Source organism: Plecotus auritus (genome assembly GCF_963455305.1).
Source record: "Plecotus auritus genome assembly, chromosome: 15".
Classification (NCBI taxonomy): Eukaryota; Metazoa; Chordata; class Mammalia; order Chiroptera; family Vespertilionidae; genus Plecotus; species Plecotus auritus.
Genome location: NC_137781.1, coordinates 11731492 through 11744452, shown reverse-complemented (window position 1 = coordinate 11744452; position 12961 = coordinate 11731492). Strand labels below are relative to the sequence as shown.

The window sequence follows — 12961 nt, the reverse complement described above, 5'->3', positions numbered from 1 at the left end:
ACTGGATGAGACCTGCACCCACTGGTCTGGCCAAAACCAAACCAGGATCTGTCAGACCTGCCACATGAGGCACCATCTGCAGAGGGACACGACTGCTGTCCCCACCCAGTGGCTGCTCCTGCCGGAAGCTCACGTCCATCTGGCACTTATTTTGTGCTGGGTGCCTTATACCTATGACCTCACTGAATCCTCACTCACGGTACGTACCGTGAGACAGGCATCACTATCCCCATTTTATTTATTTTTATTTTTTAATATATTTGTATTGATTTCAGAAAGGAAATATCCTGCACGTCCCCCACTGGGGGATCAAGCTGCAACCCAGGCATGTGCCCTGACCAGGAATTAAACCATGACCTCCGGGTTCAATGCTCAATCACTGAGCCACGCCGGCCGGGCTACTATGCCCATTTCACAGATGGGAACACTAAGGCCCAGAGCGGCAAATCTACTGGTCCAAGATTCAGAGCCAGGTCTGGCCATCTCCAAAGCCTATGCCCGCCCACAACAGCCAGCTGCACCTGCTCCCCCTCTTGCTTCCATCCTGGGTCCAGGACCACTGCCCTCCATCCCACCTGCAGCCCAGGCCGCCTTCAGGTGCTGGCTCACCTGTGGGTCCTTGCCCTTGAAGCTGCACTGGTATTTCCTCTCGGCATCTGCGCTCCACAGCAGCTGGGGAACGAGGCAGCAGGTAAGTGTGCATGTAGAAATGGAGGGTCCAAAACCACCCCCCTCAACTCCTTTCTCCTCTCTGTTTGCATCATTCCCGGACCCAGGAGGTCAGTCTTCCAGTCCGCCTTCCCCACTGCCATCCTCTGCCCAGCTTCCCCAGCCCCGGGGGGCATCGTCTCTCACCTCCTGGTACTCCCCGCCCGGCAGGAAGCTGGCGCTGCTGTTGAGCGCGAAGAGGGCCTCTCGGGCCCCCACGTACAGGGTCTCCCCGTCCCTGCTCAGTAGAAGGGCTGTGTAGTTGGAGACGTTTTCAGCTTGGAATCTGAAGAATGGTCGCTCTTCAGAGTCTGGGGAGAGGAAGATGGACATTAGCCGGGGGCCACCCCTCCCACAAAACCCAACTTCTAGAACAACCAACATAGCCCAGCAAGGCGGTGGGTGGCAAGGGACCGAGGACAAGGGGATCAGGCTGACAGGGAGTAGCATTCCCGCCTCGCAAACATTATGCAAGAAACAAAGGCACGAAGATGAACGGAAAAGAATGTTAATTGTATAAAAAAAAAATCAGAACCAACTCCATGTCCCAGCACAGGGGGCTGGGTGTGAAAATCAACCCTCATACTTCACGGGACAGAACACAGCAGCTGGTAAAAATGATGCTTTTTCAGAAGCCCCAGAAAAACAAGCGAAGTTTCATTAGAAAGGCCTGGTCAAACTATGACGGGAACTGCCCTAGCCGGTTTGGCTCAGTGGATAGAGCGGACCGAAAGGTCCTGGGTTCGATTCCGGTCAAGGGCACGTACCTTGGTCGCAGGCTCCTCCCCGGCCCGGGCCCTAGTCAGGGTGTGTGCAGGAGGCAACCAATCGATGTGTTTCTCTCACATCGATGTTTCTCTCTGTCTTTCCCTCTCTCTTCCACTCTCCCTAAAATCAATGGAAAAATATCCTCGGGTGAGGATTAAAAAAATAATAATAAAATAAAATGATGGGAACTAAAATACAAAGTGATGGTGTTTGAGCCCGTGTCAGAATACAAGGAAGGAGACGGATTTCACACTCTCCTTCACGCGGCATCAGACCCAGAGAGAAGGCCTGGCAAGCACAGCCCACCCCTCGGCCCCTCAGGGACCAGGAGGATGTATGGAAGATGTATGGCTGTTAGACATTCATGTGCTCAACCTTGACCTCAGGAGCCTGAGCGGACAACGGACAGACACTGACGCTGGGGGCGAGGGCAGTTAGGGAAGTGGAGTCTCTCTCGTCCTCTGAGAGCAAAGGGCCACAAGATTCCGTCAGCGATTACGGGGAACAAGGAACTGAGGTTTATGCCTATTAATTTAAACTGCAAAGGTAACCAAACAGAGTGGCAGGAACTGTTTGGAGGAGGTGGGAAGGGTCTGAGTGCCAGACAGCCTTATTTCTTTTCTTTTCTTTTTTTTTTATATATTTGTATTGATTTCAGAGAGGAAGGGGGAGGGAAACATCTATGATGAGAGAATCATTGATCGGCTGCCTTCTGCATGCCCCCTACTGGGGATTGAGCCCACAACCCAGGTATGTGCCCTGACCTCCTGGTTCGTGGCTTGACACTCAACCACTGAGCCACACTGGCCGGGCTAGACAGCCTTATTTTTTTCAGCAGCAAATTAGATAAGCCAAGAAATAGGGATATAAACATTTTACTTACCTATACAGAGAAAACCACTGTGTAACAAGAAGTGTGAGTGAAAAGCGTTGCCCCTTTTAACCAGGTCTGGGGCTGGGCAAGAGTGAGGCAGTTACTGCTTTTCACAGCAAGTCCTATACTTAAAAAAAATTATGTGCATGTACCTTGATAAAAATTTCAAATATCTTTCATTGTTAGAGAATATGTAATGACAAGGAAATATACTAATGACATACCACTAAGTGAAACTAGGTTATAAAGTAGTATGTCTTGCTAGGTTCTATTTTTTGAATATGGTAAAGATATAAATATAGAGAAAAAATCGGGAAGAATGAATCACTGAAATGCTGAAGAGTGGTAGCCCTGGTAGGATTACAGGGAATTTCTTTTCCTTTTTCACGTGTTATCGTTTTTGACGCTACAGGTTGGACTTAGGTGATGCACAAAGAATGCATTAGAGCCCTAGCTGGTTTGGCTCAGTGGATAGAGCATTGGTTTACAGACTAAAGGGTCCCGGGTTCAATTCTGGTGAAGGGCACATGCCCGGGTTGTGGGCTCGATCCCTAGTGTGGGGAGTGCAGGAGGCAGCCGATCAATGATTCCCTCTCATCATTGATGTTTCTATCTCTCTTCCTCTCTGAAATCAATAAAAATATATACATATATTTTTAAAAAGAAATACATTAAAGAGGAGTACCATGCCGAAACCGGTTTGGCTCAGTGGATAGAGAGTCGGCCTGCGGCTGAAAGGTCCTGGGTTCGATTCCGGTCAAGGGCATGTACCTTGGTTGCGGGCACATCCCCAGTGGGAGGTGTGCAGGAGGCAGCTGATCGATGTTTCTCTCTCATCGATGTTTCTAGCTCTCTATCCCTCTCCCTTCCTCTCTGTAAAATATCAATAAAATATATTTAAAAAAATAAAAATAAAAAATAAAGAGGAGTACCAGGGCACTGTTGGTGCTCAGAGTGACTAATGGATTTGCAGTGGAATTATTCTAAAAATTCTAAGCAGCTGATATGAAAAGGAAAACATGCAGAAAGCAGCCACCCTGCCCAACCCCCGGCATCTCCTAACCGCCCAGTGGATTATGACCACGCAAACAAACACGGTCTCACGAAGCAGAGGACACAGAAGGCCGGCCGCATGCCAACAGAGCAGCTGGGAAAATGGCGTCGTGTGCGTTTCCACGGTGAGCGATTTTACATACCCCCAGCCTGGTTCCACAAGAGGGAGGAAAACACAAAGGAAAGAAGGTAATGAAACATAAACACTAACGTCGGAGCAGAGGGGAAAAACAAATCTGAAGGAAACATCGACACCAGAGAGGAAGGACAGATTCCCATAAGGAGGTCACAGGTCCGCATACATTTAGTGCCGAGCCTCCCAGTGGCCGAGGAGAAAAGGGAAACGAGGCTACCTTATCCTCACTATCCAAGAGGAGGAACTCATACCAGCGACAAGCCTCCCGCCTAGAACCGGAGTCGGAACTGGGTTGCTGGGGCCATTCACAGGGGAGAGTCCTGCCTAATGTTCAAGAGCCCGAACTCTGCTGCTGAAACCCTGCAGGGCAGCTGTGGTCGGAGACGTGAAGGCCTCTCTCTAAACTCCAAAGTCCAGCATCCCATTCCTGACGCTTCGCCACTTCCTATGGGCACTCTACACACTGGGAGGCCCGAGGGAAGTTTCCAACACAAACCTCCCGCTTCACGCAACCAAAACTTCCCAACACTCTGGTCCCAAGGATGTTGCTCGTGCTCAGGCCAATGAGCCGAGGAGTTGACCTTTCTGTGCTCCGCGCCTGCGAAGAACCGCCCCCCCTCAAGAGTGCCCTCCTGTTGGCCACCAGAGGTCCACTCGGGAAGGTGCCATGCTAAATGTGTCGTAGATATTGACTCTGCATGCGCGCAACATACCCCAGGAGGTAGGGACTGCTATTCTCCACACTTTGCAAATGGAGAAATCAAAGCTCAGAGAGATGAAGCAACATACACAAAGCCACGCCGAAAAAAAATGAGTCTGCAGGGGGAGGCTGGCACAGGAGGTCTCCTTCCTGAACCCTTCCATAGTCTGCCACATCACCCGGGAGATTGATTTATTTATTAAGTATACTAGTGGCCCGGTGCACGAAATTCAAAAAGGGAATTAGAAGAAATATTTTAATATTGCTATTTGCCCTTTCTCTATAATAGAAGTGTCAGAGATGAAAGAAAATTAGTAAAATGTATATGAAAATCTCCCTCCTGTTAGAGTCTGTGGCGTGCCGCGGGACCCAGAGTTAAGTCCCCGCCCACCCGCGTGTGCCTTGAAATTGCACGAAACCCAGACCTGGCTGGCCCCACCCCCATCAAGCCCCACAGGGTTGGGGGGCGCAGCCTCAGGTCCCCCGTCAAGCCCCGCTGAGTGGGGGGGCACAGCCTCAAGTCCCCCGGCCCCAGCGTGGGGGGCGTGGCCTCAGGCCCTCTGGCCCCAGCGTGAGGGCGTGACAACCATTTGTGTATTAGCTCTTTATTATATAGGATTTTCATTGATTTCATAGAGGAAGGGAGAGGGAGAGAGAGATAGAAACATCAATGATGAGAGAGAATTACGCCCCACACTGGGGATCGAGCCCACAACTTGGGCATGTTCCCCGACTGGGAATCAAACCGTGACCTCCTGGTTCGTGGGTCGGCGATCTACCACTGAGCCACACTGGGCATTCCAGCTCCAATGCCATGGACCTGGGACGGGGCCTAAAAATGTGCAGTTTTACAAGCTCCTCGGTGATTGTGGAGGAGAAGGCCCAAGAACCACAGTTTGAGAAGCACATAAGGTCCTCCATAGGGCAGTGCACAGGTCACCTCACTCGGCTTAGATTTTCTCATATGTATCACGGGGATAACACAGAAAATGCAGAACTCACAGCAGCCTCATGCGGAGTCAGTGAGACCAGGGCAAGTGGCTGGCATCCCTCCAGTGTCCTGAGAGCAAGGGCTGGCCCTAATGTGCGCATGCCTGTCTGCCTGCAGAGGGTAACTTAAGTCTGGGCAGGAGGCTGCTCTTGGCATCCGCCCAGATAATACAGAGATGTCAAAGGTCATCAGAGATAAAAGCTGAAGCCCAGGTGGCAGCTGGGCCCCACTCAGGCCTGGAAGGGAGGGGAAAATTGTCAAGGGTCACGCAGACAGAGCACAGCCGGCTGGAGGGGCAGCCAGGGTGCCAGCTGCTCATCCGGGTCCAGCCCAGCCCTCCACACAGCCAGCTGCTCAAAGGCCCTGCCCCTACTCCAGGTGCATTGGAGCACAGGGACGTGGCGCAGGGACACCAATGCCTCGGAGAGCTGAGTGAAGGGCCCCTTACACCACAGCTTCCCACTCGGGGGGAATCCTCCTGTGCCCCCCTGCCCTGGGCCTCTCAGACTCAAAGTCCTCAAGGTCTTGCCCCCCATGGTCTCCCTGCCCTGGGCTGGCTTCCTAACTGGAGTCCCAATGAGACAAATCAAGAGCCCTAGCCATTTTGGCTCAGTGGATAGAGCGTCGGCCTGCGGACCAAAGGGTCCTGGGTTCGATTTCAGTCAAGGGCACGTAACTCGGTTGCAGGCTCCTCCCTGGCCCGGGCCCTGGTCGGGGCGCGTGCAGGAGGCAACCAATCCATGTGTTTCTCTCACATCGATGTTTCTCTCTGTCTTTCCCTCTCTCTTCCACTCTCCCTAAAAATCAATGGAAAAATATCCTCGGGTGAGGATTAACAAACAAAACGAAAACAACAACAACATACAAAAAAACAAAAAACAAATCAGGAGTTCAGACTCTAGAAGCAGAGACCTGGGTTCAAATCCTGCCTCTGGCACTCACGCTCCCTTTGCCACCAGGACAAGCCACTTAACGTCTTGCAGCCTCACTTTCCTTATCTGTAAAATGGGGATAATAGCACCTCGCCTCATGGGGTTGTTATGAGAAGGAATGAGATTACGCATGTAAATAACAACACACATAATGAGCCACGTTTGCTGACTGCTTACTCCAAACGACTGCATGCACGCTACCCACCCAGTGCTGGCGCGGCGTCTGGCACACGACCAGCGCTCGAGTGGATCAAAAACAAAAGGCCAGAGCCCTGCAGGAAAATCCAGCCCGGTGAGCGCGGCCGGGGAGCGGGGCGGGGGGAGCAGCGCCTCCCTCGTCCTCCTGCGTAATTAAAACACTGGCGCCCAGTGATGCCAACCCAGGCCTGCACCTGGTCACACGGAGCCCAGGCCGGTCTCAGGGCATCAGCTCCGAGGTGGGGAGGTGCCAGCCACACGCGTGTGTGTGTGTGTGTGAGCTGGTCCCGGTTCCGTGGTGCTCTGAGTGATGGTCTCCCCCGAGTGGCCAGTGTCCAGGTCCCCTCCAGAGTCACAGCACAGACGTCTGTGTGGGCCCTGCCTGAGCTTGCCCGTGTGTGTGTGTGTGTGTGTGTGTGTGTGTGTGTGTGTGTGTGTCTGCGCCCCACCGCAGGGCTTGTCTGTGCTTGTGTGTTCGCTCCGGGGTGCTGTTTGTGCAGAGGTGACAGGGACGGGGTGCTTGGGCGCTCGGCTCCCCGGGCGCGCTGGCACACCTTGGGGTCCCTCTTTAGCTGCTACACTGCTCTGTGTGGTGGCGGGTGCCTCGCTGGGCCATCCTCCCCCCCACTAGCAGGTCAGCCCACTACCGAGAGAGCCAGGCCGCCTGAGGCTGTGGCCAGTTTTCCCAGGTGGGACGAAACCTTTGCGTCCATCCTGCAGACCTGAGCCGGGGGCTGTCCAGGGCTCCCAGGAGGCTGATAGGGGTGACAGGAAGCTGGTCATGTCAGAGACACCGGCAGGGCCCACTCCCCCACTCCGGGCCGGGGCATCAGCAGGAAGTGATGCGGAGACAGCTCAGTCCCCTGCCTCATCTAGAGGCTCACCTTCCCTGTGACTCAGCCGGAAGTGGGGAGTCTCTGGAGTGAGCCGGGAATAGGATCAGCACTGCCCCCACCCCAAGAGGTCCCCACCCAGGCCAGCAGGGCCATGACTCAGAGCCCCACCCCACCTTTCTCCTCTCGGTGGCTCCTGGCACCACACGGCTGACCTGGCCCTCACATCCCGCCCTCCACAGGCCCCGGCAGGAGGAGGCCGGCGGCAAGTACCAGCTTCCAGGGGAGTCAGAGCCAGGAAGGGTCCCCGGCGTGGGTGGCAGTCCCTTCTCCCTCAGCTGGAATCGCAAAGTCTCAGAGGGTCTGGGCCCCACAACCGTCTGGGGGAGCCTCCCAGATGCTTAGCAGGCGCACCTGCTCCCCAGGACTCACTCTGGACCCTTGGACCCGCTGTGCCAGCAGCAGCAGCGCCTCTGGGGCGAAGGTGCTGACTCAGGGACGAGGGCAGCCAGCGACCTAGACACACGTCCTCCCGCTGCACCACCCCAGCGCTGGGCAGGGCAGCCTGCTGGCCTGGAGGCAGTGGGCACACTCCGCCTTCACCAAACCAGAGCCAGGCAGAGTCCCCAACAGGGAAGTGGGGGGTGAGGAGGGCTGTGCTAAAAGTCCTCCCCGTGGACTGAGGTCACCGAGAGAGAGGCAGGAAGGCAAGGAGTCCAGCTCATGGCATCCGGCGTTCCGGGGCAGGTACACGAACGTCCCTGCTATCGCCCCCACCAAGCAGGCCCTGCCAGCACCCCCAGGTGGCCCAGCCCCTCCCAGACCTCCCTGTGCCCATCTGGCCAGGGCGCCCTCACCCAGGACCTGTCATGAGCCCCATCACCTGGGAGCCTGCTCTCCCACCTTCCCACCCAGGACCCTCCATTGGGGGCTGACTGCTTCATGACCCCTCTCTCCTGACATCCCTTTCCCTAAGGAAATCGGGGCCCCCAGGCATAAACTCTCAACTTCCCACTGCTCCCTGACTCTTCAGAGCCTGAGCTCTGTGCCATTAACCTCTGCCTCACAGAAAGCGGGTTTTCCCTTCAATATTTACCCCAGAAATATGCGTGCCTCCCTCCTCCCCTTTCTCAGCCAAAACCCTTCCAAGAGCCGGCGGCGCCATCCCCATCTCCAACCTCCCACTCACTGCAGTCAGGCCTCCACCGGCCCCGCGCACGCCAGGACCCACTGCCAGAGCCCCGGCACCCAGAGGCATGGCCTCCGTGGCACGTGGCCGTGGCCCCGTGGAGGTCCCCTGTCTTTGGGTGTCTGCCACACCAGCCTCAAGGTCACTTCCTGTCCCCCACACACACTCCTGGGCCTCCCTCCCTCCAAGAGCTAAGGCCCTGCGGTAGCACTTCCTAAGCACGTAGGACCAGTGGCTGGCAAGGTCCTGGCAAGGTCACCGTGACACAGACGTCACCACCTGCATTTTCCAGATGAGAAGGCCCAGGCGCGAGGCAGGTAAGCTGAGCGGGTACCCGGCTGGAAGAGTGGGGGAGCTGGGCTCTGAACCTGGGCTGCTGGCTCCAGGGCTGTGTGGAGGCCACTCTGCAGCCTCTCCAGGGTTTGCTTTTTTAAAAAGTATTTTTTATTGATTCCAGAGAGGAAGGGAGAGGGAAAAGAGAGAGAAACATCAATGATGAGAGAGAATCATGGATCGGCTGCCTCCTGCACGCCCCGCACTGGGGATGGAGCTCACAACCTGGGCATGTGCCCTGACTGGGAATCGAACTGTGACCTCCTGGTTCCTGGGTCGACACTCAACCACTGAGCCACTCAACCAATGGCTGGGCTCCAGGGTTCGCTCTTGAATGCCCTTGTTCCCTGGCTCCTGCCCTTGGCCCCGGGGTCCCCACACCCACGCCCAGTGCTTCACTGACCCGGACGCTGGTAACTCCCAAAGCTCTTCATCCAGTCAAGACGTTCCTCCAACATGCCACTGCGGGACCTCCTGCCCCCGCTTCAGCCTGGGGTCTCTGGGGCACCACACACCCAGCTGCAAACCTTGCACTGTACTTCCTCCCTCCCTCCCTGTCACCCAAGGACATCCATCCAATCCACAATCAAATCCTGCCAGTGTTTCCTGCTCAGTGCTTTCGAAACGTATTCCCATCACTGCGCCCAAAATCATCTGCGTACAGAACCAGGCCAGCACCCCCCACCCCGGCATCTGCAGCAGCCTCGCCCAGGGGGCTCCAGCTCCACCGAGGCGAGAGGGCTCCAGGGGACCTGTCACTGTCCTCGGTACCCGCACCGTGCCCCACTGTCCAAGCCCCTGACTCACCAAGCCCTTGCACGTCCCCCTCCCGTTTCAACTCAGTGACACCAAGGTCCCATTTCCCCTCTCGGTCTTTGCTCAGGCAGCGCCCCCACCTGGAAGGCCCTTCCTTTTTAAAATATTTTTATTGTTTTCAGAGAGGAAGGGAGAGAGAGGGAGAAATAGAAACATCAATGATGAGAGAGAATCATTGATCGGCTGCCTCCTGGCACACCCCACTGGGGATGGTGCCCTGACTGGGAATTGAACCATGACCTCCTGGCTCATAGATCAATGATCAACCACTGAACCATGCTGGCTGAGCACGGAAGACCTACTCCTACTCATCCGTCAAGACTCAGTTTCTTCTACTCCATGAGGCCTTCCTGAATCCCCAGCTGGGCGAGGGCCCCTTCTCTGCGCCCACATTTCCCCTGCACACCTCCCCGATGCACTGGCCACACAGTGTCATGATGATGGGCTTTCTAGCTATTCCATGAAGCTGACTGCGCCTTGAAGACCAACTATCTTATTCCTATTTATAGCCCACTAGAGCCCTGGTGGGTGAAATTCATGCACGGGGGTCGCTAGGCCTGGCTGGCGATCAGGGCCGATCAGGTTCCCCGTCTCCCCGCCTCCTTCTTCCCTCAATGCCCGCACGCCCACAGTTCCCTGCCTCCCCACGTCCCCACCTCCTCCTTCCCTTGCCGCCCGCATCCACTGCCACCCACCCCGGGTTCCCCGTCCCAGCTGGGGGCCCAGCTCCGATCAGGCAATTGGGACCTGCCGGCCGGGGGGAGGGACTGGGAGGTTATCCAGCAGGCCCCATCAGCGATCGGGGCCTGTGGGCTTGGGCAGCTCCTGCGTTGAGCGTCTGCCCCCTGGTGGTCAGTGTGTATCATAGCGACGGGTTGTTCTGTCGTAACAGTTGCTTAGGCTTTTATATATAAAGATAGATATTTGTATCACCTGGCCAGGTGAGTTCCAAGGAATTGTTCGATTTGATAAACATCTGTTGACTGAATGAATGACAAGAGTCCTAAGTCCCAATTCGGATGCTCCGGTCCAGGGAGGGGCACCAGATCAAAGGGGCAGTCTGGCCCTAGCCGGTATGGCTCAGTGGATGGAGCATTGGCCTATGAACTGAAGGGTCCCGGGTTTGATTCCGGTCAAGGACACATGCCTGGGTTGTGGGCTTGATTCCCAGTAGGGGGCATGCAGGAGGCAGCCGATCAATGATTCTCTCTCATCATTGATGTTTCTATCTCTTCTTCTCCCTTCCTTTCAGAAATCAATAAAAATATATCTTTTTAAAAAGGGGTGGGGCAGTCTGGAGGCCCTGAGGCCTCACGCTCGCACTGCCCCTACTCTGCCCCCTCCCCAAAGCACCGGACACGCTGTCCAGGGTGCAGACGGAAGTGTGACAGCTAAAGGCACTGCAGGGAGGCAGGAGAGGCCACAGCGACCGGGAGGCCCATGCCTGAGTCCTGACTTGAATCACCAACCAGCTGTGCAACCCTCAACAGGCACCTGACCTCTCTACGCTAGGAAGACCCAATAAATGCAGCCCTGCTCCCAGGCTACAGGGTCACCAATAGCCATGCCCTAGCCATGGCCCCCACACCCCAACTGCCTTCCTTCCTCCCCACCTTTGCTCCGAGTAAGCACCTGGCACCCTGGGGGCTGCCGCTTAGCCCCCATGCTTGCTGCTAATGGGATGGGGGCCCGGCCTTGTCAGTCTTCAGAAGGGCTAAAAACCTGGATTTTTATAGAAAACTTCCTGAGTGTTAAATATTGGTGACCACTGCAAGTTTCTCTAAAACACTTGGAGGCCAAACAAAACACATCTGCAGCTGGCCCTGGCCCGCTGCCCCCGGGATGCCACGCCTACTGGAGAGTTTCGCATCCGTCCGCCATGCACCGCGTCCCTGGCCAAGGCTGCGGGGTTGGCCCTATTTCCGACCGGGCAATACCATTAGGGGCCTCAGCTGGATCCCTGTCCCATCCAGGGTATGACCTCGATAGAGTTCTTTACCAGAAGGAAGTACATAGCCCAGGGGTCCTCAAACTGTTTAAACAGGGGGCCAGTTCACTGTCCCTCAGACCACTGGAGGGCCGGACTATAGTTTAAAAAAAAAACTATGAACAAATTCCTATGCGCACTGCGGGCCCGGGACGAGTCGGCTGCTAAGCAGGACAGGCAGCGGCACCCGGCGGGCCGGATAAATGTCCTCGGCGGGCCGCATGTGGCCCGTGGGCCGAAGTTTGAGGACACCTGAGTCATAGCCTATCAATTATTCAAGACTGGGCTGGGTCCTTTTGCTGCTTTTTTGTACATTTCACAAGTGACGCAGGAGGCACCTGCGCTGATGGAAGGATGTGGCTCTCGTGGCAGACAGCTGTGGCTCAAGGCTTGGCCCCCAACTTTTCTGGCTGTGTGACCATGGCAATGTGAATCGACTTCTCTGAGCCTCGGTTCCCTCCCCTGTGCAAAATGGAACAACGCCACCACCCCCAAACCCAAGGGCAGTGCCTGGCACACAGTGGGCCATCCTGGGAGGTTTCCTCTCCCTGGCTGGTAGCGCCTGTCTCAGAGGATGGGCAAGAGGTAAGATGGGGGGCAAAAGAGAGGCAGCGAGTTGGTTGATTTGGCCCCTCTCTCTTTCTTTTTTTTAATCCTCACCTAAGGATATTTTTCCGTTGATTTTAGGGAGAGTGGAAGAGAGAGGGAAAGACAGAGAGAAATATTGATGTGAGAGAAACACATCAATTGGTTGCCTCCTGCATGCGCCCTGACCAGGGCCCGGGCCAGGCAGGAGCCTGCAACCGAGGTACATGCCCTTCACCGGAATCGAACTCGGGACCCTTCGGTCCGCAGGCTGATGCTCTATCCACTGAGCCACACCGGCTAGAGCCACTTGGCCCCTCTTTAGGAATTCTGATAAAATTAGGTTTCTGTCTACTGTCCCCACCGAGACCCCCTCGCCACAGGACCCCACTCTCCAAACCCCACTACGCTATGAGGATGGGCTTCTCAGAGGACCCACAAGTGCAGACCAGAGAGGTCCCATGGAGACTGGGTCGAGCAAGATGTCTTTGACAAAATACTTCCCCTCTCTGAACCTCAGCTATCTGATCGGTAAAATGGGGATAACTGCACCTGCCATGCAGGTGGATACAAGACAACTAAAGCCTGGGGCCCCCGAAGCTCTATACCTGTGACCCGCCTTCTACCTTCTCCCGAGCTCTGAACGCCGGACACAAACTGTGAGAACCCTGGCTGTGCCACCGAGGGGCTGGAGGACTGACTCATGAGCCACCGCTTTTGTGTGACTCCAGTGGGGATGGTCACACAAAAGCGGTGGCTCACGAGTGACTAGGGAGCCCAGCCGATGTGGCTCAGTGATTGAGTGTCGACCTATCAACCAAGAGGTCATGGTTCGATTCCTGGTCATGCCCGGATGTG

The 12961-nt window shown here is 55.5% G+C and overlaps 1 protein-coding gene across 1 annotated transcript in view; it reads right to left on the bottom strand.

The window, feature by feature from the left end:
* The window catches only part of SEMA4B (semaphorin 4B), a gene marked incomplete at its 5' end in the record, with an annotated part of 46156 nt that overhangs the window by 11969 nt on the left and 21226 nt on the right, over positions 1–12961 (bottom strand). Inside the window, 2 exon segments of the mRNA XM_080651414.1 lie at positions 610–672; positions 856–1019. Of these exon segments, the coding sequence (XP_080507540.1) occupies positions 610–672; positions 856–1019 (227 nt within the window).